Genomic DNA, 23755 nt, shown 5'->3' with positions numbered 1-23755 from the left:
AAAATATCAACAAAGGCGTTCAAAATTGATTTGTATAACGGAACATATGATAATGATGAAAGGGTAGCACTCCATTATAAAAATAACCTTTTAGAGAGATAAATAGCTTAGTTATATAGCGAAAATTTCTGAGGTTTTGGAATGAATTACCAAAATAACAATATGTATTGGGTTCACACTGCAATGTTTTCACGATATCTCCATTTTATCCTACAGGATGTAAAATGCATTTCCACGATTCTTTTAAGTTTACACTGGCCAGCAAAAACTTTACGTTAAGTCGAATTTATGGAAGTCGACTATTATGCCAAGTTGGGGAATGCCTGTATACAAATGTGAAATTGGGGGAGAATCCCCCCATGCCACTTCACAATCAGCACTATACACTGTCCTTTCTGTGTACATTGTACTCCCCATATTCAAATTCTGCATCCCATATCTGAGTGACACCACATCTTGGAAATGCCAACAATGTCGGGTTCTGGTCAAGTCATCAAATGTCTAACTCGTATTTAATCCTAACTCGTGCTTTTTTTAACATTGCCCTGTACTTGTTAATAAATCTACACAGCTACTTTTAACATCATTATTATAACACAGTAATACACTAACATATTAATATATTTTCATAATACATTACTATATTAAGACTTACCTGCCAATTCTGGCACCAGAGGAGTCATATGCTTCCAAGTAATCGAAATTACAGTTGGTATGTTGTTCCAGTACAAATGCAATGAATGTGACTCGAACCACATAACCCTCAGGTGCTTTAATCAACCATGTGCATGTTACCGAATGAGGATAATATAATGGATGACTGGGAGATGAAAAAGATCCATGAGAATCGCTTAATACTCCACCACAACCTGAAAAGTAATTTTAAATATTAAATAAAACTCACTCTTTCTCTGATAATAGAATTAATTAGTTATTAATAAAATAACTGAATGGCCACTTTATTACATACACATACACTATTTATGAAATGTAGCGAGTAAAACTGGGTGATAATTAACAGCATCACATGTTCATATCATAAAATATAAAGCAGGTGGGCAGATGAACAGGGATGCAGTATGTGGGCAGTTCAGTAAGAGAATGAGCAAGATGAAATATTTAAGTGACTTTAAATGTGGCATGATATTTGGCACCAGATGCATTGGTATGAGTAGCTTGGCAACTGCATCCCTGTTGCTATTTTCAGATACGACTGTGTCTTGAGTATATCGAGAATGGTCCAAATAACATACAGCCAATGGTGATCCTATGGTTGAAAATAGTTTGTTGGTTCAAGATGCCAATGGCAAATGATAAGATTTGTGCAAATAATAGAAAGGCTACAGTCAATCAAATAACAACCTGCTGATCCAACAGTAGCAACCAAAGAGGTATATTCAGAGAGCAAAATGTCTTGTCGTGGATGGAGCATTGTACCTGATGACCAGACCAAGTTTCACTCCTGTCGGCAAAAAAAAAAAAAAAAAGAGGAAGAGAAGACACAACAGTGGGCTGAGGAATATCAACACCAGATAGTCGAAAAGTGGAAAAATATTGCCTGTCACATGTGAACAAAGGACAGTGCTTAAGTTATTGGTACTGGGCTTAACAATACAAGGGCTAATGAGGCCAAATTGTTCATAGTTTATTTACTTGAAATATACAGCTGTATATGTTAAATTAAATTCTCCTGTATAGACCAATACATTTTAAATAGATTATAAGTTCTTCTATGGTTGCATCATTTCCCAGGATATGAATTAAATCATGTGAGACATTCAGCCTACAGACCGACCGAAAAGTGTTTACCTGGATGGTTGAATATAAAGGACAATCAAACAGAAAATGCCAAACTGTAAGTTGACAGTGACAGGATGAACATTGGGGTGGGTCTTCTCCAGTAGCAGGAAGAGATGGGTATGATGAGTGTGTCCAATTCTGAGTCTTGCCAGTACCATTTCCTCTTGTCTGTTTCATCGGAAGCCTGAGAGCCACAGCTTTGGTTCTTGTTTTATCTGGTAAATTTTGCTGTTAGTATTCCTGTTCCAGGTCTGTGATCAGTTGTCATAACTTGATTTGTGAATAACAGGCTTATAATCAGTCTAAGGAACCTGAAGATGTTGTGAGAGAGCAGGTTGAGGATGTTTGGCTGCAAGGTCACCACTTTCGTGTCCCGGAATAGCAGAATGGCCAGAGATCCAGCAAAACTCATTGACTGATTGGACACACTGCAGGAAAATAGCTGAGAATGAATGCATTTTAAATGTAGGATGAGAAGATGAAAAATTCTTCCTTATGGCAGAAACAGCACTGAGAGATTTGGTGTAAATTATGGCAGGTGAGATGGAAAACTCAATAATTTTACTAACTGCTAATTTGATGGCATATAATTCAGCTGTGAAGACACTGCAGGCTATTGGCAGTGAGGCTGTAACTGTAAAAGAAGGAAAAACTGCAGCAGCATCAACCGTACTGGCTGTTTTGGATCCATAAGTATAGATTTTACAGGCAATGGAGTTCAGAGTAGTGTGAGCTAAATGCAACTGCCTGATATTAAAGGGAGGTATAGTATTCTTCCCCCACTCCAGAAAATGTGTATCACGAGAGGCAGAAATGTACATCCAAGGTGGGATGTACATTTCTGTACATTTCAATGCAGTTGTGTCCTGAAAAATATCACTTAAATTGATATTCCAACTCTGAGAAAGCTCTTTAATCCTGAGTGAAGCAGGTTGGTCCATTTTCATCTGGCTTGCTCACATAGAACAAATCCCACCAAGTATTATAAAGATACTTCCAACCGGGGTGCAATGGAAGTTGTTGTTGTTGTTGTTATTTGGTTTTTAGGAGCATTAGCAACTAAGGCCATATTGCTCCAGGGATATGCGGTGGTCATTTCCTGACTTTTCCGCATCCTCCGTATTTGGTGAGCACGGGCTTGAACCCCGGTCTAATCAAGAAGCGTGTGCTACTCACTGCTGCCCCTGCCCACCTGGCTACGGAGGCGCCATGCAATGGAAGACTCTGGAGCTTAGCAGCATAGTGAAGCAGCAATGATTTCCTACGAAGATGTAATGGAGGATCATGCACTTTGATATAAAGACTTTGGATTGGAGAAGCCTGAGAGCACTATGCTGGATGACATTTAAATGTTATAAAGTAGTGCTCCTGGCAGAGTCATATACCAGACAACCATAATCTAGCCATGAATGGATTAAAGTTCTATATAGATTCAGTAGAGTATACTGATCAGCTCTCCATGACATAGATGAGACTGATTGCAATATATTCAAATGCTTTAGACACGTATTTCTTAAATGAGAGATGTGAGCTTGGAAGTTCAGCTTGCTGTCTAATATCAGTCCGAGAAATTTAACGGTATTAGCATTAGTAGAGGCATATGATGCAAGAAAGCAAGCTTATGCAGCATCAGCCTTACTAACAAGAGGGATCGGAATATTGTTTATTTGTAGCTTCACAATTGGGATGGAGAGCTCATTTCTTGCAAAAGTGAGTGACGGTGCATTTCTTTTCTGATAGTTGGTATTCCAAGGAAGTGAAGAATCCTGGACTTCTTGGAATCCATTCCAAGAAGTCCAGGATTCTATTTTGGTAATGGCAAGTTGGAGCTGCCGTTCGATGGTATTCATATTTTGAGACTGACTGAAGGTAAGGTTATCTGTGTACATGTAAGTTTCATCAGTTTTTGGAATATCTCATGTCATGCTGCTAATTCAAATTGAAAACAGTGTTGGACTAAGTATTGATCTCTCTGGGACTCCTTCTTCTTCTTGAGTATGAGATGAAGAGAGTACACTTTTATATCGGACCTGAAAAGAATGCAATTGCAGAAAATTTTGAATTAATTTGGGCAAATGGCCCCTAAGCCATAGATGGTAAAGGTCCGTAAAAATCCCATGATGCCATGTAGTGTCAAATGCCTTTTCAAGATCTAGGGTGACGATGACTAGATTTTGTTTCATGACAAAGGCACCGCGGAATATGAGATTTGGCTTTGATGAGCATGTCTAGGGTTGATGTATTCTTCCAAAATCCATACTGATGATTTGGAAGGAGATTCTGTGAGTTCGGGATGTAAGTGAGCCTAGTATAAACCATCCTTTCGAATATTTTACCAACGCAACTCTTAAGAGATGTCGGCCTGTAATTTTCTACAAAGGAATGATCGTTTCCTGGTTTTAGTAAAGCAATAATGAAAGAATAAAGGATAGGCATTTTCGGAAAATATATCCAATTATAAAAGATTAACAGGGTACTCAAATCGTCTTCAAGTAAATGCTTCAGCATGACGTAATGAAATCCATCTGGGCCTGTGGCACTATTTGAAGATCGGTTTAAAGATTCTTGAAGTTCTATTAATGTAAAGGGTTGGTTGTACGGGAATGAATAATGCATGAAAAAGTTGATTTTATATCGTTCTGCAGCTGCTTTGAGGTTCTAAAAGGTGGATGCAGAGGAGGCAGAAGCAAAGATTGTAGCAACTTCTTCAGCTGTAGATAGATCTTTTCCTTTCCAATGAAGTATTAGAGAGGGCAGACAAGTTAATTTTCCATTTAATGCCTGTATTCTTTTCCAGATAAGGTGTGTGTCAGTGTCGTTTGTGATGGTTGAGGCAAAAGCAATCCACAAGTTATATTTTGCTTTAGCATTATTCCACCAACCACCACCACCACCCGTTGGCTAAAGGCAAACTTCTGCACACATCTATCCTACATCTGTCTTTCCTCAATTTGAATTTATGCCCTCTCAGGTGATTATTCTGAGCAAGAGGTAGAATACCATCAGCATTGAGCATGCTCAAACCATTCAATGTTTCATACACCTCAATCAGTTCACCTCGCAGGTGCCTAGTCTCCAGACATTGTAATTTGCAAAATTTAAGCTTTCTTCATAAGAGCAACCCTTTGTTCTATTCACTAATTTTGTTGCCCTTCTCTATACTCATTCCAACAATTCTACATCCTTCTTAAAATGAGGCCTCCAGACCTGTATACAGTACTCAAGATGTGTCCTGACCATTGCCTTATATAAGGGGATAATCACCTCCTTATCCCTACTAGAAAAATTCCTGTATATCATTTACAAGACACCATGAGCTACTCTTGCAGCCCACCTGCACTGCTCAGAGAACTTCTTATCTGCCTGCACAACCACCCCCAGGTCCTTTTCATTCTCTACCACTGTCAGTGTAGTACCACAGAGTTGATACGTTGCTCTGGGGTTGCTCTTTGCCATATTTAATACATTACATTTGTCAATGTTAAACTTCATTTGCCACCTCTCAGCCCATCTGCTCAACTTTTCTAGATCCTGTTGCAGAAGTGTACTGTCATTAGGGTTCTTAACAAACTCTGCCAACCTTTGTTTCATCTGCAAACTTGGACATTAAGCTTGAGATATCATCATCAATATTATTTATAAATACAGAAAATAACAATGGACCCAATACTTAACCGTGAGGGACTCCACTAATAACATTAGTCCACGATGAGCAGTGTCCATTGATTACCACTCTCTGTCTTCTCCCACTCAACCATCCCTTTATCCATAGCAGCAATTTGCCTCCGATGCCAAACTGCTCCAATTTGTACAGTGGTCTTACATGTGCAACAGTATCAAAAGCCTTTCTAAGATCCAAATATATGATATCAAAGTTATTCCCTGCATCCAGTTCCTTTGTGACCATATTATAGTATCGAATCAAATTGGTCAGGCAAGACTTTCCCTTAACAAAACCATGCTGTGTCCAAGCTATAACTGAAGTCTTGCTAGATGATCCTGCAGTGCTTCTTTAACCAGTGCTTCCATTAATTTTCCTGGAATAGAAGTTAAACTAACAGGTGTATAATTACTTGTGTTGCCCTTTGATCTTATTTTGTGAATTGGGGTCACATTTGCATATCTCCAGTCCATGGGTACCTCCCCTGAGTCCAAAGAAACTCTCATAATTATGGCTAAAGGTTTGCTTACTTCCACTGCTGCCTCCTTTAATTTAACAGGATAGATCTCATCCACCCCGGGTGCCTTTTTATGTTTATCTTCAACAATTTCTCCTCCACTTTCCTCTCAGTTATTACAAAATCATCCAGCTCACTGCCAGAGTTTAACTCACCTCTGGTATTCCCCTCCCTGAATAACTCCTCATGGGTGAATATAGATGCAAAATACTCGTTTAGTTAGTTAGCCACCTGAGTAGGATCATCAACAGTTGAACCATCAATATTGAGTGGACCAATCTGATTCATCCCTTTCCTTCTAGAGTTTACATAGGTAAAGAACACTTTGCTGTTTTTCTTTGCATCCTTTGCCAAAAATTTCTCATAATCTGCCTTTGCCTGCTTAATCTCCTTTGTGACTTGGTTACAGACCAGCTTATATCATAGGCATCCATGTCACCCATTAATTTATATGTATCCCATGCAGTTTTCTTCTCTGCCACATGTCTCATTAGTTCATCTGACATCCATTTAGGCCTAAACCTTGAAGAATATTTCTTAGTTGGTATGTAAAGCCTAGTAGCTTCCAAGATAAGTTCTTTGAATGCTTCCCATTTTGAATTTGCTGTTGGCAATATCATCAGTTGGTCCCACCATATAATTTAAATACTGTCTCAGACCACCGTAGTCATCTTTATAAAGCAAAAATCCTTCCCTTTACCCTTGATGGTAGTTACCTCTTTGAGTAAATCCCACTTCAGCACACTGTGATCACTGCCACCTAGTGGTTCCTTTATCTGCAGATTCTTAATGCATGAAGAATCACTACTGATAATCAGATCAAGAGTATTACTCCCTCTAGTCTCCCAAACATGCTGATGTAGAAAACAATCATCCAATAAATACACAAAAGCCTTGCTAGTGTGTGAGTGACCAACTCAAAAATTCCAGTCAATATCTGTGAAATTAAAATCCCCCATTATAAGACTCTCTGATTTACCGGCCCACTCTATTTCACTGTACAGTTTCTTATTATACTCATCAGAGTTATTAGGCCTATAACACACTACCACTCTCAATTCTGATCTCCCAATGCTTATGTCACACCAAACTGACTCGACACTGCACTTTCCAGAGATGTTGACTTGCTTCACTTGCTTGGATTTTATGTGTTCCCTAACTAATAGTATAACTCCTCCTCCCTTCCTATCTTGTCTATCCTTTCTGTACACATTGTACTCCCCAAATTCCAGTTCTGCATTCCTTATATCTGTGCGACACCACATCTCTGATATCCCAACAATATCTGCCTTTGATGTTCTGAGCAATACCTCAAATTCATCAAATTTATTTATCAAAGGTGCCTCCATAGCCAGGTGGGAAGGAGCAGAAGTGCGTAGCACACGCTTCTTGATTAGACTGGAGTTCGAGCCTGTCACCGCCAAATACAGATAATGCGGAAAGGTCATGGAATGACAACTGCATATTCCTGGAGCAATATGGCCTTAGTTGCTAATGCTCCTAAAAACCAAATAACAACAATTATTTATCAAACTCCTAGCACTGGTGTACACACAAGTATACATGCACCTGTTCCTATTCTTAGTTATCCTAACACAACCCATGTGTCTAATTGTACCGCAATGACTCCCAGCAGTCTCTGAAATACCTTGCATCTTGCTTTCCAGGCTGCTTCTCATTCTAATAGAAGTAGTGCAAGAATCACTTTCCCCTCTGCCAGTGGCTACTGTTAATCTATTAGTCCTTGTATCCCCCCAAGCTAGCAGTTTTCCGACCCACACCTAACACTGCCTCGATAGCATCAGCAAATATTCTTGCACCCTTTCTATTTAAGTGTATCCCATCCCTGTAGAAGCAGTCTCTCCTGTTAACAAGTACAGACCAGGCTGAAAAAAATTCTATCCCTTGAGCCTTGCACAATCTTACCAGGGCCGAACTGATCAACAAGGCTCTCATCATATACCCGCTCTTATTGTGTCTGGGCAGAATTGCAGACACTTTCCAATTCAACCTTATTTACAGCTTTTTTTCAACAGTGACCTGTACTTGTTAAGTAATTCTGCCGGTCTCCTACTCTTAATATCATTAGTGCCAACGTGTACAACAATATCACCCTTCATGCCCTTTAAAGATGATATTTGCTCTACAACGTCATCAACCTTTACCCCTGGAAGACATACCCTGGTCCTGTTCCACCTATCCTTTTTACATACCATGTTCCCCATTTTCCTGACAATAGAGTCACCAACAACTACTAGTTCCTGTGGGACCAGCGCATTCTGTCTTGGGGGTTGCCACTGTGTTGCGTGATGATCAAGTGCAAGCACTGGCGTTGATTTGGGCAGCTGAAAGCTTGATGGGCCCCTCAATTTAGATCCTTCGAGGGCATCCACCCTGTCCTTCAAGTTCTCATATTGGCCAATAACAACTCTGAGTTTTTGCCTCATTTCCTCACACTCCTTACATTGCATGCACACACAGACATTCCCCTTGGCAATACCATGTCCCGTATCTGATTGCTCCACAAACATCAAGCAAGCAGTGCATTTTAAATCTAATTTGCCTTTATTAAAAAATATTCCAAGCTCAGGTTTTTTTCTGTTTGGCAATGAAGCAATCTATATTCTGCCAGTGATTTCGGTGATTATGATATGAATCTGATTAGTGATGTAATTATTTACATCATCAATAGGTTCTTGTTGAACATGAGGTCTGTCTAGAAGTATATGAGCAGAATAGTCATACCAATTAACCTTTTTCAAGTTCGAAGTGGATCATTGATCAGGATTTGGAGTTACCCCTGTTTTGTAAGTAGCAAATAATTGGAAAGTGATCACTGTTAAAGGGATTGGTTAATAAAGGGATTAGTTAATGCCACTATTGGAAAGATGGATGGTGAGAAAATTGACAAGTCAATTGCAGAGGTAAATCGGTGGGTAGGTGGATGTAAGTAGGAGATACACACACAGTTTAATAAATTCAGATCATTATCATTCATAAATTGCTCAATCAATTTGCCTGTTCTGTCCATTATAACTGATCCCCATGATGGATTGTGTCCAATTGCACAATGCACACCATCCATCGTGGAATTGGGAGTTGTGTAACGATGTTGTCAAGTTCTGAATGGGGAAGTGGTAGAGATGATGGAATATAATGGAAACAATGGTAACTGAAATACTAACTGTAATCCGAGCTGCCACAGCTTCTAGGGTGGTTTTTAACTGGATCGGTCTGGAAGGTACATTAGAATTTACAAGAATGGTGACTCCTCTACAGGCAGAGACTCTGGGCTCCTATCTCATCTATATAGCATATGATTTGAGAATTTTGGCGAAACTTGGGGTGACAAGAATGGTTTTGAATTGAGAGATTAAATCCCTTAAATCATCAGAACGGCTGCTTAGTCCTCTACAGCCCCAGAGGACTAAGCTGCTTAGTCCTCTGGAGCTTTATGATGTTAGGCATTGTTTGGTTTGGCTGAGGATGATTCATCTGACTGTTTTTTGAATGCACAGCATTTTTTGCGGCCTTTTTTTGGGAATAAGAGGCATCCAGTATCCATAATGTCATTGGCATAGAGTTCTAGGATAGGTTCTTCATAATCTCGGTGTACATCCACATCCATTGTGTTGGTGGGTGGTTCAGTTTTCTTACAGTCTTTAGTAGGTTTCAATTCTTCTGTGTCATTTGAGACCGTCGGAAAATCAGTTGGGATACTAATTGAGGTGCTGGTGGCATTGCTGGTTTTCATTTTAGAATTATCTTTTCCAGTGGTCGATAAAGTTGCTTTAATAGCTAGTGAGACATTGAGTGGTATTGACACACATCTGTTTGAATTGCTGTTGTATGAAAACTTCGGGTGCGAGAGGCATAAGATGGACTAGACAGGGTCAACATTATTTGTCTGCTTACCCCAGGATATGTAACTTTATGTTCTACTTTGAATTTTTGGATTTTCCTAGCTGACTTCCACATTTCACATAATTTAGAAAAAGCAGGGTGACTGCCTTTGCAGTTGGGGCAAATGGGAACTATGGCTGAGCAATCTGCTTGTGTATGATCTATTAATCCACAAATAAGCCAGATGCTATTACCTCTGCATGCCTGCCTGCTGTGAGTGGCCCTATTTCTGGCATTTAAAACAGCAAAGAGGATTTGGGATGTATGGGCAAATTCATCAGTTTAAATATCCAGCTTTTACTGAGGATAGCAAATCAGGAGTGCTAAAAGTTAAAATGATGGAATGAGATTTCCATCTTTTTTTATCATTATTCTTTTAGCACTGATTACCTTTTGATTGCTAAGTTCTTGATTTAATTCCTACTTGGACACTGTAATTAAGTCCCATTCTGTGATGATGGCTTTCAATGAATTTAGGGTATTGTGGGGAGTAACAGATACTGGCAACCCATCAAATGCCGTCGTCTTTAATAGCCACTCAATGTTTTCAGGTGGCATTTTCAATCAGAAGATCTCCAGATTGTAGTACCTTCACCACTTTTGGTGATCATGCAATACATTCCAGACGTCTTTGAATTATTAATGACGATAACTTGCCCACAGGCTGCATGGACAGAGAGTGTATCACCAAAAAATTAGGAATGTCTGTATACCATGCTTTTGTTCAAAGCCTTTTAGGTTGACTAGTGTTGATATCATGAGAGGATTCTTCTATAGAAAAAAAGAAACGGAAAGGTGGTTTTACTTTTTGGGTCTCTGCCTACTTCTTGAAGAGTGAAAGTGCTATTCTGATATACAAATAAAATCAAGAAAAAGGTTTTTTAAAACAAAAAAATAGAATACATTCAATCAAATGCACTTTGTATAAAACGGTTTTTGAAACAAAAAAATAGAATACATTCACTCAAATGCTCTTTGTACAAAAAGCTTTTCAAAACGAACTAGAAAGCACTTGGCCATGGAACACTTGGCATCTAGGGCCACAGTGCTTAAGTACTTGATACCAGTAGAGAAACATTTGGATGCCACATGTCATCTCGAAATTGTTTCCAGCAAGGCAAATTTCTTCATGGCTGCAGTCCACCTATCTGCATTTGGGCACTTCCAAGAAAATAATGCAGTTTGGCCCAAGGTCAAAATTGCAGTGAACCAATTCAAGGAATCTTCAGAAAAAAGAATCATTAGGTGGCAGTAATCAGAGTGTGCTGATGTGGGATTTACTCAAGATGTAACTGCCATCAGGGGTAAAGGGTAAAGGGAAGGGTTTTTGCTTTTGTAAAGGTGATTACAGTGGTCTCAGACAGTTTTTAAATTCTATACTGTGTGACCAACTGATGATGTTACCAACAGCAAATTCTAAATGGGAAGCATTCAAAGGATTAACCTTGGAAGTGACACAGAAGCCTATGGTAGATATAAGCTGGTCTGTAATCAAATCACAAAGGAGGTTAGGCAAGCAAAGCCAGATTACGAGAAATCTTTGGCAAAAGATGCAAAGAAAACCAGCAATTAGTTCTTTACTTATGTAAACTCTAGAAGGAAAGGGATGAATCAGATTGGTCCCCTTGATATCAATGGTTTCACTATTGATGATCCTGCTCATGTAGCTGACAAACTTAATGAGTATTTTGTATCTACATTAACAGATGAGGAGTTATTCAGAGTGGGGAATGCCAGAAGTCTATAAAACTCTGGTAGGGGGCTAAATGATTTTGTAATATATGAGAGCAAAGTGGAGGGGAAATTTTTGAAGTTAAACATAACATCCTGGGGTGGATGGGATTTTTCCAGTTATACTAAAGGAGGTGGCAAAGAAAGTAAGCTAATCCTTAGCCATAATTATGGGTGTACCCTTGGACTTAGGGGAGTTTTCCATGCTCTGAAGAAGTGAAAGTGTATCTCCAATTGACAAATAGGAATCAAAGGGTGACATGACTAATTAAAGACCTCTTAGCTGGGGAAAATAATGTAGTCACTGGTTAAGGAAGCATTGCAAGATCATTTAGACAAGATTGCAATTACAGTTCAGGCACAGCATGGGTTTGTTAAGGGGAAGTTTCATCTGACCAATTTGACTGAATACTATGATGCGGTCACAAAAGAACTGGATGCAAAAAAGAATTTGATGTCATATTTTAGAAAAGATTTGGATTTCGGAAATTCGATTTTAAGAAAGAATTTTGATACTGTTTCACATGAAAGAATACAGTAAAAATTGGAGCAGTATGGCATTAAGGGAAAATTACTGCTATGGATAAATGGATGGGTGCGAGACAGAAAGAGTGTGGTAATCAATGGACATTGCTCTTCATGGACTAATTTTTTAGTGAGAGGCCCACAGGGTGTAGTAGTAGTAGTAGTGCCATGTGGCATGCAAGAAAGCAAGTGTATGAGCTTATGCAGCATCAGCCAAAAAAAAAAAAAAAAATCGCACCATTCCCTCCAAATTCCTGTCCAGTTCCTCCTTAAATTTATTTAACCTAACAACTTTAACCTAACAAAGGGGAAGTTTCATCTGACCAATTTGACTGAATACTATGATGCGGTCACAAAAGAACTGGATGCAAAAAAGAATTTGATGTCATATTTTACAAAAGATTTGGATTTCGGAAATTCGATTTTAAGAAAGAATTTTGATACTGTTTCACATGAAAGAATACAGTAAAAATTGGAGCAGTATGGCATTAAGGGAAAATTACTGCTATGGATAAATGGATGGGTGCGAGACAGAAAGAGTGTGGTAATCAATGGACATTGCTCTTCATGGACTAATTTTTTAGTGAGAGGCCCACAGGGTGTAGTAGGCGCCTCCGTAGCCAGGTGGGAAGGAGCAGCAGTGCATAGCACACGCTTCTTGATTAGACCGGGGTTCGAGCCCGTCACCACCAAATACGGAGGATGCGGAAAGGTCAAGAAATGACCACCGCATATCCCCAGAGCAATATGGCCTTAGCTGCTAATGCTCCTAAAAACCAAATAACAACAACAACAGGGTGTAGTAGTAGTAGTAGTGGCATGTGGCATGCAAGAAAGCAAGTGTATGAGCTTATGCAGCATCAGCCAAAAAAAAAAAAAAAAAAAAAAATCGCACCATTCCCTCCAAATTCCTGTCCAGTTCCTCCTTAAATTTATTTAACCTAACAACTTCCACAACGACAGATGGAAGATTGTTCCAGCAATTAACCACCTGCTGACTAAAGGCAAATTTCCACACATCAATTCTACATCTGTCTTTTCTTAATTTGAATTTATGCCCCCTTAGATTCGTAATCTGAACAAGTGGAAGGATCCCATCAGAATTCAGCATGCTCAACCCATTCAAGGCCTTATATACCTCAATCAGATCGCCGTGCAGGTGCCTAGTCTCCAGCCACTGAAATTTGCAGAACTTAGGCCTCTCTTGGTAAGAGGATCCCTTCATTCCCCTCACCAATCTTGTTGCCCTTCTCTGTACACGCTCAAGCAAATCTACATCCTTTCTAAAATGAGGCCTCCAGACCTGTACACAGTACTCAAGGCACGGCCTGACTATTATCCTTGGTCATTGTCCTTCTTATACAGCCTGCTAGCAAAATTCCTATATATCATTGACAAAACCCCAGGACCTGCCCTGGCAGCCTGTCTGCATTGTTCAGAAAACTTCAAATCTGACTGCACAATTACTCCCAGGTCTTTTTCATTTTCTACCTTAAGTGTCGAACCACACAGTTGATACGTTTCTCTGCAGTTACTTCTGCCCATATGCCACACAGTTGGTATGTTTCTCTGGGGTTACTTCTACCCATATGCAGTACTTTGCATTTGTCAAGGTTAAATTTCTTAACCCATCTGCCCAAATTATCTAGATCCTGTTGCAGTAGCACACTGCCATTACTGTCATTAACAACCCTGTCAACCTATGTATCATCTGCAAACTTCGACACTAAGCCTGATATACCTTCATCAATATCATTGATAAATATACAAAACAACAGTGGACCCAAACCTGAACACTGTGGGATTCCACTAATAACATTAGTTCACAAAGAGCAGCACCCATTAATTACCACCCTCACTCTTCTCCCACTCAACCATCCTTTTATCCATTGTAGCAAGTTACCCTTAATACCATTCTGCTCCAATTTGTACAATAGTCTTCCATGCACAATAGTGTCAAAAGCTTTCCTGAAATCCAAATATATGATTATTCAGCGAGGGGAATGCCAGAGGTGTATTCAACTCTAGCAGTAAGCTAGAGAATCTTGTAATAACTGAGAGCAAAGTGGAGGAGAAATTGTTGAAGATAAACACAAGAAAGGCACCTGGGGTGGATGGGATCTATCCAGTTATATTAAAGGAGGCAGCAAAGGAGGTAAGCAAACCCTTAGCCATAATTATGAGAGCTTCCTTGGACTCAGGGGAGGTACCCATTGACTGGAGATGTGCAAATGTGACCCCAATTCACAAAGGGGGATCAAAGGCTGACACAAGTAATTATAGACCTGTGAGTTTAACTTCTGTTCCCGGAAAATTAATGGAGGCACTGGTGAAAGAAGCACTGCAGGATCATCTAGACAAGACTTCAGTTATAGCTAGGACACAGCATGGTTTTGTTAAGGGGAAGTCTTGCCTGACCAATTTGATTGGATACTATGATGCAGTCACAAAAGAACTGGATGCAGGGAATAACTTTGATATTATATACTTGGATCTTAGAAAGGCTTTTGATACTGTTGCACATGGAAGACTGCTGCACAAATTGGAGCAGTGTGGCATTGGAGGCAAGTTGCTGCTATGGATAAAGGGGTGGTTGAGGGGGAGAAGACAGAGAGTGGTAATCAATGGACACTGCTCATCGTGGACTAATGTTATTAGTGGAGTCCCTCAGGGTTCAGTATTGGGGCCTTTATTGTTTTCTGTATTTATAAATGATATTGATGATGGTATATCAGGCTTAATGTCCAAGTTTGCAGACGATACGAAGGTTGGCAGGGTTGTCAAGGACACTACTGACACTATGCTGCTGCAACAGGATTTGGAAAGGTTGAGCAGATGGGCTTCGAGGTGGCAAATGAAGTTTAACATTGACAAATGTAAAGTACTACATATGGGAAACAGCAACCCCAGAGCAACGTATCAACTCTGTGGTACTACACTGACAGTGGTAGAGAATGAAAGGGACCTGGGGGTGGTGGTGCAGGCAGATATGAAGTTCTCTGAGCAGTGCAGACGAGCTGCAAGAGTAGCTCATGGTGTATTGTCAATGATATATAGGAATTTTTCTAGCAGGGATAAGGAGGTGATTATTCCCTTGTATAAGGCAATGGTCAGGCCACACCTAGAGTACTGTATACAGGCCTGGAGGCCTCATTTCAGGAAGGATGTAGAGCTGCTGGAACGAGTACAGAGAAGGGCAACTAGATTGGTGAATGGGACAAAGGGGTTCTCTTACGAAGAAAGGCTTAAGTTTTGCAAATTACAGTGTCTGGAAACTAGGCACCAGCGGGGTGATCTGATAGAGGTGTACAAAGCCTTGAATGGTTTGAGCATGCCCAATGCTGATGGGATTCTTCCTCTAGCTCAGAAAAATCACCTGAGAGGGCATAAATTCAAATTGAGGAAAGACAGATGTAGGATAGATGTGCGGAAATTTGCCTTTAGCCAGCGGGGGGTTGGTGGGTGGAACAGACTTCCATCCCTTGTCGTGGAAGTTGATAGCCTAAATAAGTTTAAGGCTCAGCTGGACAGGTATTTCGAACGAACAGAGGGGTGAAGTGGAAGTGGTTATTTTTATTTATTTATGTTACTTTTTTTTTTTTTTTTTTTTTTTTTTTTTTTTTGGCTGATGCTGCATAAGCTTGCTTTCTTGCATCAAATGCCTCTACTAATGCTAATGCTAAAATGCTAATATCAAAATTATTTTTTGCATCCAGTTCCTTTGTAACCACATCATAATATCCTATAAAATTTATCAGACAAGACTTTCCCTTAACAAACCCATGCTGTGTCTGAATTATTGCTGCAGTCTTGCCTAGATGATCCTGCAATGCATCTTTAACCAGTGATTCCATTATTTTAAACGGAACAGAAGTTAAACTAACTGGTCTGTAATTACTCGTGTCACCCTTCGATCCCCCTTTGTGAATTGGGATACATTTGCACATCTCCAGTCCGTAGGAACCTCCCCTGAGTCCAAGGATGCTCTCATAATTATGGCTAAGGGTTTGCTTAGTTGCTTTCCCGCCTCCGTTAATATAACTGGATAGATCCCATCCACCCCAGGTGCCTTTCTTATGTTTAATTTCAACAATTGCTCCTCTACTTTGCTCTCAGTTATTAAAAAATCATTAAGCACCCTGCTACAATTTGATAACCTTCTGCCATTTTCAAACCTTAATAACTCCTTATGTGTGAATGCAGATGCAAAATACTCATTCAGTTTGTTAGCTATCTGAGCATGATCATCAACAGTCTAACCATCGATATCCAGTGGACCAATCAGATTGATCCCCTTCCATTAGAGTTTATATAAGTATAGAAATCCTTGCTGTTTTTCTTAGCATCTTTTTCCAAAGATTTCTCGTAATCTGCCTTCGCCTGCCTAACCTTCTTTGATAACAAACTAGCTTATATCTGCCATAGGCTTCTGAGTTGCTTGATAATTTATATGCATCCCATGCATTTTTCTTCTCTGTCTCATTAGTCTCATTAGTTCATTTGACAACCATTTAGGCCTCAACCTTGAACAATATTTCTTAATAGGTATGAAACTTTTAGTAGCATCCACGATTAATTCCTTATATGCTTCCCACTTAAAATTTACTGTCAGTAACATCGTCAGTTGATCCCACTGTACAGAATTTAAAAACTCTCTGAGACCACTGTACTCACCTTTATGAAAGCAAAAACCCTTTCCTTTACTCCTAATCGTAATTATATCTTTAAGTAAATCCCACATCAGTACACTGTGATCACTGCCACCTAGTGGTTCCTTTATCTGCAAATTCTTAATACATGAATGATCACTGCTGATAACCAGATCAAGTTGCCAACCACTGCTGGCAACCAAATGATAACCTGATAACATTTGGTTGCCTCTCGAACATGCTGCTCTAGAAAAAAATCATTCAATAAATCCACAAAAGTCTTACTAGTGTGTGAGTGACAAACCCACAAGTTCCAGTCAATATCTGGGAAGTTAAAATCCCCCATTATAAGATATTCTGATTTACTGAGTACTGTATACAAGTCTGGTGGCCTCATTTTAAGAATGATGTAGAGCTGTTGGAACAAGTACAGAGAAGGGCAACAAGATTAATGAACAGCACAAAGGGTTGCTCTTATGAAGAAAGGCTTAAATTTTGCAAATTACAGTGTCTGCAGACTAGGCACCTGCGAGGTGATCTGATTGAGGTGTATAAAGCTTTGAATGGTTTGAGCATGCTCAATGCAGATGGGATTCTTCCTCTTGCTCAGAATAATCACCTGAGAGGGTATAAATTCAAATTGAGGAAAGCCGGTTGTAGGATAGATAAGCGGAAGTTTGCCTTTAGCCAGCGGGTGTTTGATTGCTGGAACAAACATTCATCTGTCGCTGTAGAAGTTGATAGCTTAAATAGATTCAAGGCAGAACTTGACAAACATTTGGAGCAAGGGGATGGGTGAAATAAGGGGTTTTTTTTGGCTGATGCTATATAAGCTTGCTTTCTTGCATCATGTGCCCTTGTTAATGCTTATGTCCAAGTTTGCAGAGGATACAAAGGTTGGCAGGGTTGTTAATCACAGTAAAGACAGTATGCTACTGCAACAGGATCTAGAAAAGTTAGGCAGATGAGCTGAGTAGTGGCAACTGAAGTTTAACATTGACAAATGCAAAGTACTCCATATGGGTAGCAGTAACCCAAGAGAAACATACCAACTATGTGGTACTACACTCAGGGAGGTGGAGAATGAAAAAGACCTAGGGGTAATTGTGCAGTCAGATATGAAGTTCTCTGAGCAGTGCAGATGGTCTGCTAGAGTAAGTCATGGAGTTTTGTCAATTATATACAAATGTATAGGAATTTTGCTAGCAGAGACAAGGAGGTGATTATCCCTTTGTGTAAGGCAATGGTCAGGCCACACCTTGAGTACTGTATACAGGTCTTTAGACGTCATTTTAGGAAGGGTGTAGAGTTGCTAGAACGAGTACAGAGAAGGACAACAAGATTGGTGAGAGGAACAATGAGGTGCGCTTATGAAGACAGGCTTAAGTTCTGTAAGTTGCAGCGTCTGGAGACTAGGCACATGCGAGATGATCTGATCATGGTGTATAAGGCCAAGATAAGGGATACTTCCACTTGCTCAGATTAAAAACATGAGGGGCATAGAATCAAATTGAGGAAAGACAGTTGTAGAACAGATGCACGGAAGTTTGCCTTTAGCCAGTGGGTTGTTGATTGCTCCAACAGACTTCCATCTGTTGTTGTGGAAGTTGACAGTTTAAATAAATTTAAGGCTGAACTAGACAAACATTTGGAGTGATCGAATGGGTGAAATGGGAAGTTTTTTTTATTTTTTTTTTTTTTTGGCTAATGCTGTATAAATTTGCTTTCTTGTTTCATATGCCTCAACTACTGCTACTGCTACTGCTACATACAATTGAATTGATTAACAATTCATTGTTAATCAATTAAAATTAATCAATGAAAATTAATAAGTTTAATAAATTTAATTGACAATACTAAACTAACTAATAGATATCTAAATGCAGTGATACATATTAAGCTATCTAGTCTTCCATTATAACCTACACTGTGAAGTTCAATATATACATCATGCTATACTATAATGACTACCATTATCATGTTAAATTAGTTATATCCTTGCTAAAAAAGTAAAAATTCCTTAGATAAACACAAAAAAAATATATTTGTCAATAAAGTGATTAGATTCATAGTTCTACTTATTTATCACTATTTCTATCTATATTTCTACTATTTCTTTCTCTTCCATTACCTCTGCCATGCTCATTGGCATGTTGTTCTGTAGTTGAACAGGATGTAATTTCATGGTTCTTTGCAACAGCACATGTTAGGGAACCACAATAAGCCATTTGTGAATGTTCATACTTTTGTCTTGATATCCCACTCCCAGGTACCATACCCACACCACCAGCCTCAATCCTGTCTCTTGGTCCATGAGAATAGAGGGATGGCAACTCACACTGGCCAAATTATACTGAGCAAGCCATTCCAGGATCTGCTTTATTGAAGTGCTGCATTGAAGCTGTGCTCCTTCACTAGGATCCCTCTTTTCAAGTTTTAACGAATCATAGCACATACCAAACATGCTAGTTTCCTCTAGTGCTTGCCTGAAATCTAGGCTGTCACAATTGGCTCCTAGTGATGCTTATCCTTACTTGGAGGACCCACAGCAGCAATGGGAGGTCTTCTCACCACATATACGTGGTCATATTAAGAGGCTGCCTCCACAATGCAAACAATACTGGAGAGCTTGGTTTCACTGACTAAATGTGAATGGCTGAAAAAACAAAAAAGTTCATGTGGCACCTACCAAAATCCAGGTCAGCATTTGTATTTCAATTTGAGCATCAGTGCCATGAAAATTCTAAGAAATATAATAAAAAAAAATTCGTTATTATTATTATTATTGGTTAATCTCATTTATCTTCAGTTTTAATTAATTATAAAAGTTAAAAATTATTTTTTTAATTAAAAAATTATTTTAAAATAAAATACAAAATAAAAAAATTTATTTTTATAATTAAAACAAAAAAGTGTTTCACAGATCACATGTGCATATTTTTTTCATTTTGGGTATGAGTGACAGAGAGGTAATGAAATAATTGTAGTTCATTTCCTAGCGCAAGGAAAAAATGTAAATGCAAAAGTCATTTATAACTGAAGCAGCATTTAGCATTTTATGCAATTAACACATAAAAATCCATTCTCTGTACAAAAAATTAATCACTAGTTCAACGTAATAAATAAATAAGAAATAAATACTTGCCAACATCAATTGAACTGTAATTAGCTAAAAAGCCATGATTCTGAACAGAGCCATCTGTCACAAACTTCATATAAAGTTGATTATAAGTAGTTGTAATTGGCTCAGGTAATGTATCACCACACAAATGTGCCATCACGGCAGCATCTTCTGATCCATCTCTAATCTAAAAATCAGATTTGAAAAAAATTACTATATATAAAAAACATAATATAAAACATAATATAACACAATATAAAACATAATATAAAAAACATAATAAAAAACATAATATAAAAAACATAATAAAAAACATAATATAATAATATATATATTATAGAAGTGAAAAGGTTTAAAGTTTTACAATAAACTATTATATTATGTTATTACACATGATTTATGGATGCCAGCGCCAAAGCAATCAAAATCAAAAGTAATATAAGGCCATAATGAAAATGCTGACTATATGAGGCACTACCCAAATGTACAGACTTGTGGTGCTAGGTAACACTGCATGCATCCTTTGTGAATCACTGTGCCATGTGGCATCAGGCTGGATAGAGTCATTGAATATTTATGCGAAGTTTTTTGGCGGTGTGTTTCACGTAGTTTGTGATTGTCGCAAGCTAATGTGAGAGAGCAACGTGCTTGCATCAAATTTTGTTTCCTTCTTAAGGATACAGCAGCAGAAACCCCATAGGAAGTTGAAACAAGCTTTTCGTGACACTGCTTTAGGCCAGATGTTGACCAACTACTGGTTTAACCGTTTTAAAAATGGTTGAATGTCAGCTGATGACAACAATCGCTCTGTGCATCCATCATTGAGCACCATCCCAGAAAATGTCACAAAAGTCAACACAAAGTTTAACTGTAACATCCAGAAGCAGTTAAGGGAAGCCATTAGGAGGAAACATCTGGAGGAGAGGTGCACAAAGAACTGGGTCCTTCATCATGACAACGTGCTGGCCAGCACATTTCTCGCTGTGGCGCAGTTTTTGGCATCAAACAACATGACAATAATCATTCCCCGTTATTCGTCAGATTTAGCATTGTGTGACTTCTTCCTCTTCCCAAGAATGAAAATCAAGCTGAAGGGTTGAAGATTTGACAGCACAGAAGATATCCAAACCAAATAATCGCAGGCAGTGCTAAACACTATGATGAAGAAGGACTTTCAGGACGTATTTGAAACATGGGAGAAGCGCTGGGATAGGTATTTATGCTCTCAAGGGGACTAATTTGAAGTTGATGATGGCAAACAATACCTAGGGTAAGTCTACTTTATTGTATTAATACATTTTGGGAAATTTTGGGTAGCACCTCGTATACGTAGGTTGGAGAGATTATCTGAATGAAAATGACATTCAAGGGAATCTATGAAACAATATGTGGGTCCTCTTTCTGTAAGATTCCTCTTCCCTATGCAGGTCTTAATGAAAGCTTGAAGGACAAGGTGGATGTGCTCGAAGGATTAAAAGTGAGGGGCCCATCAAGATTTCAGCTGCCCACACCAATGCCAGAGCTTGCACTTGGTCATCGCGCAACACAGTGGCAGCCCCCAAGGCAGAATGCGCTGGTCCCAAAGGAACTAGTAGTTGTTGGTGACTCTATTGTCAGGGAAACGGGAAACATGCTTCGTAAAAAGGATAGGTGGAACAGGATCAGGGTATGTCTCCCAGGGGCAAAGGTTGATGACATTGTAGAGCGGATATCATCATTTAAGGGCACAAAAAGGTGATATAGTTGTACACGTTGGCACTAATGATATTAAGAGTAGGAGACCAGCGGAATTACTTAACAAGTACAGGTCACTGTTGAAAAAAAGCCATGAATTAGGGTTGAATTTGAAAGTGTCTGCAATTCTGCCCAGACACGATAGGAGGGAGTATATGATGAGAGCCCTGTCGATCGATTCGGCCCTGGAAAGATTGTGCAAGGCTCAAGGGGTAGAACTTTTTTCAGCCTGGTCTGTACTTGTTAACAGGAGAGACTGCTTCTGCAGGGATGGGATACACTTAAATAGAAAGGGAGCAAGAATGTTTGCTGATGCTATCGAGGCAGTGTTAGGTGGGTCGGAAAACTGCTAGATTGAGGGGATACAAGGACTAATAGATTAACAGTAACCACTGGCAGAGGTGAAAGTGATTCTTCCACTGCTTCTATAGGAATGAGCAGCAGCCTGGAAAATAAGCTGCAGGATATTTCAGAGACTGCTGGGAATCACTGGGGTACAAGTACACACATGGGTTGCGTTAGCGTAGCTAAGAAAGATAACCGGTGGATGTATACTTGTGTGTGTACACCAATGCTAGGAGTTTTGTAAATAAATTTGATGAATTTGAGGTATTGCTCAAAACATCAAAGGCAGATATTGTTGGGATTTCAGAGACATGGTGTCACACAGATATAAGGAATGCAGAACTGGAATTTGGGGAGTACAATGTCTACAGAAAGGATAGACAGGATAGGAAGGGAGGAGGAGTTATGCTATTAGTTAAGAAATACATAAAATCTAAGGAAGTGAAGCCAGTCGACATCGCTGGACAGTGCAGTGTCGATTCAGTTTGGTGTGACATAAGCATTGGGAGATCAAAATTGAGAGTAGGAGTGTGCTATAGGCCTAATGACTCTGATGAGTATAATAAGAAACTGTACAGGGAAATAGAGTGGGAGAGTAAATCAGAGAGTCTTATAATGGGGGATTTTAATTTCCCAGATATTGACTGGAATTTGGGGGCTGGTCACTCACACACTAGCAAGGCTTTTGTGGATTTATTGGATGACTGTTTTCTACACCAGCATGTTCGGGAGGCAACTAGAGGAAGTAATACTCTTGATTTGATTATCAGTAGTGATTCTTCATTCATTAAGAATCTGCAGATAAATGAACCACTACGTGGCAGTGATCACAGTGTGCTGAAGAGGAATTTACTCAAATAGGTAACTACCATTAGGGGTAAAGGGAAGGGTTATTGCTTACGTAAAGGCGACTATGATGGACTGAGACAGTATTTAAATTCTATACAGTGGGACCAATTGATGATGTTACCAACAGCAAATTCAAAATGGGAAGCATTCAAAAAACGTATCTTGGAAGCTATTAGGCTTTACATACCAACTAAGAAATATTGTTCAAAGGTTAGGCCTAAATAGATGTCAGATGAAATAATGAGCCATATGGCAGAGAAGAAAAATGGATTGGATATATACAAATTAACACGTGACACAGAAGCCTATGATAGATACAAGTTGATCTGTAACCAAGTTACAAAGGAGGTTAGGCAGGTGAAGGCAGATTACGAGATATCGTTGGCAAGGGATGCAAAGAAAAACAGTAAAGAGTTGTTTTCTTATATAAACTCTAGAAGGAAGGCGGTTGAATCAGATTGGTCCACTTGATATCTATGGTTCAACTGTTGATGATCCTGCTCAGGTAGCTAGACTAAATGAATATTTTGCATCGACATTCACACGAGGAGTTATTCAGTGAGGGGAATGCCAGAGGTACATTCAACTCTAGCAGTAAGCTAGATAATCTTGTAATAACTCAGAATAAAGTGGAGGAGAAATTGTTGAAGATAAACACAAGAAAGGCACCTTGGGTGGATGGGAAATATCCAGTTATATTAAAGGAGGCAGGAAAGGTAGTGAGAAAACCCTTAGCCATAATTATGAGAGTTTCCTTGGACTCAGGGGAGGTACACATGGACTGGAGATGAGCAAATGTGACCCCAATTCCCAAAGGAGAGTCAAAGGCTGACACAAGTAATTATAGACCTGTGAGTTTAACTTCTGTTCCAGGAAAATTAATGGAGGCACTGGTTAGACTGCTGCACAAATTGGAGCAG

At 39.2% G+C, this 23755-nt stretch overlaps 2 protein-coding genes across 2 annotated transcripts in view; both read right to left on the bottom strand.

The window, feature by feature from the left end:
* Positions 1-19014, bottom strand: part of LOC150088287 (cubilin-like) — a 1623406-nt gene extending 1604392 nt beyond the window's left edge. The window contains exons 1-2 of the mRNA XM_090370104.1: positions 18918-19014; positions 656-869 (exon numbers count right to left, since the gene is read on the bottom strand). Coding sequence (XP_090226230.1) covers positions 656-869; positions 18918-19014 — 311 coding nt within the window. The remainder of the gene's footprint in view (positions 1-655; positions 870-18917) is intronic.
* An 882-nt stretch (positions 19015-19896) lies between these two features.
* The window catches only part of LOC150088286 (cubilin-like), a 670594-nt gene continuing 666735 nt past the window's right edge, over positions 19897-23755 (bottom strand). The window contains exon 22 of the mRNA XM_090370103.1: positions 19897-20094. Coding sequence (XP_090226229.1) covers positions 19897-20094 — 198 coding nt within the window. The remainder of the gene's footprint in view (positions 20095-23755) is intronic.

Source organism: Mastigoproctus giganteus, chromosome 3, assembly GCF_048544385.1.
Source record: "Mastigoproctus giganteus isolate SK-2022 chromosome 3, ASM4854438v1, whole genome shotgun sequence".
Lineage (NCBI taxonomy): Eukaryota > Metazoa > Arthropoda > Arachnida > Uropygi > Thelyphonidae > Mastigoproctus > Mastigoproctus giganteus.
Note: the sequence above shows the minus strand (reverse complement) of the source record. Positions and strands in the feature narration are given on the sequence as shown.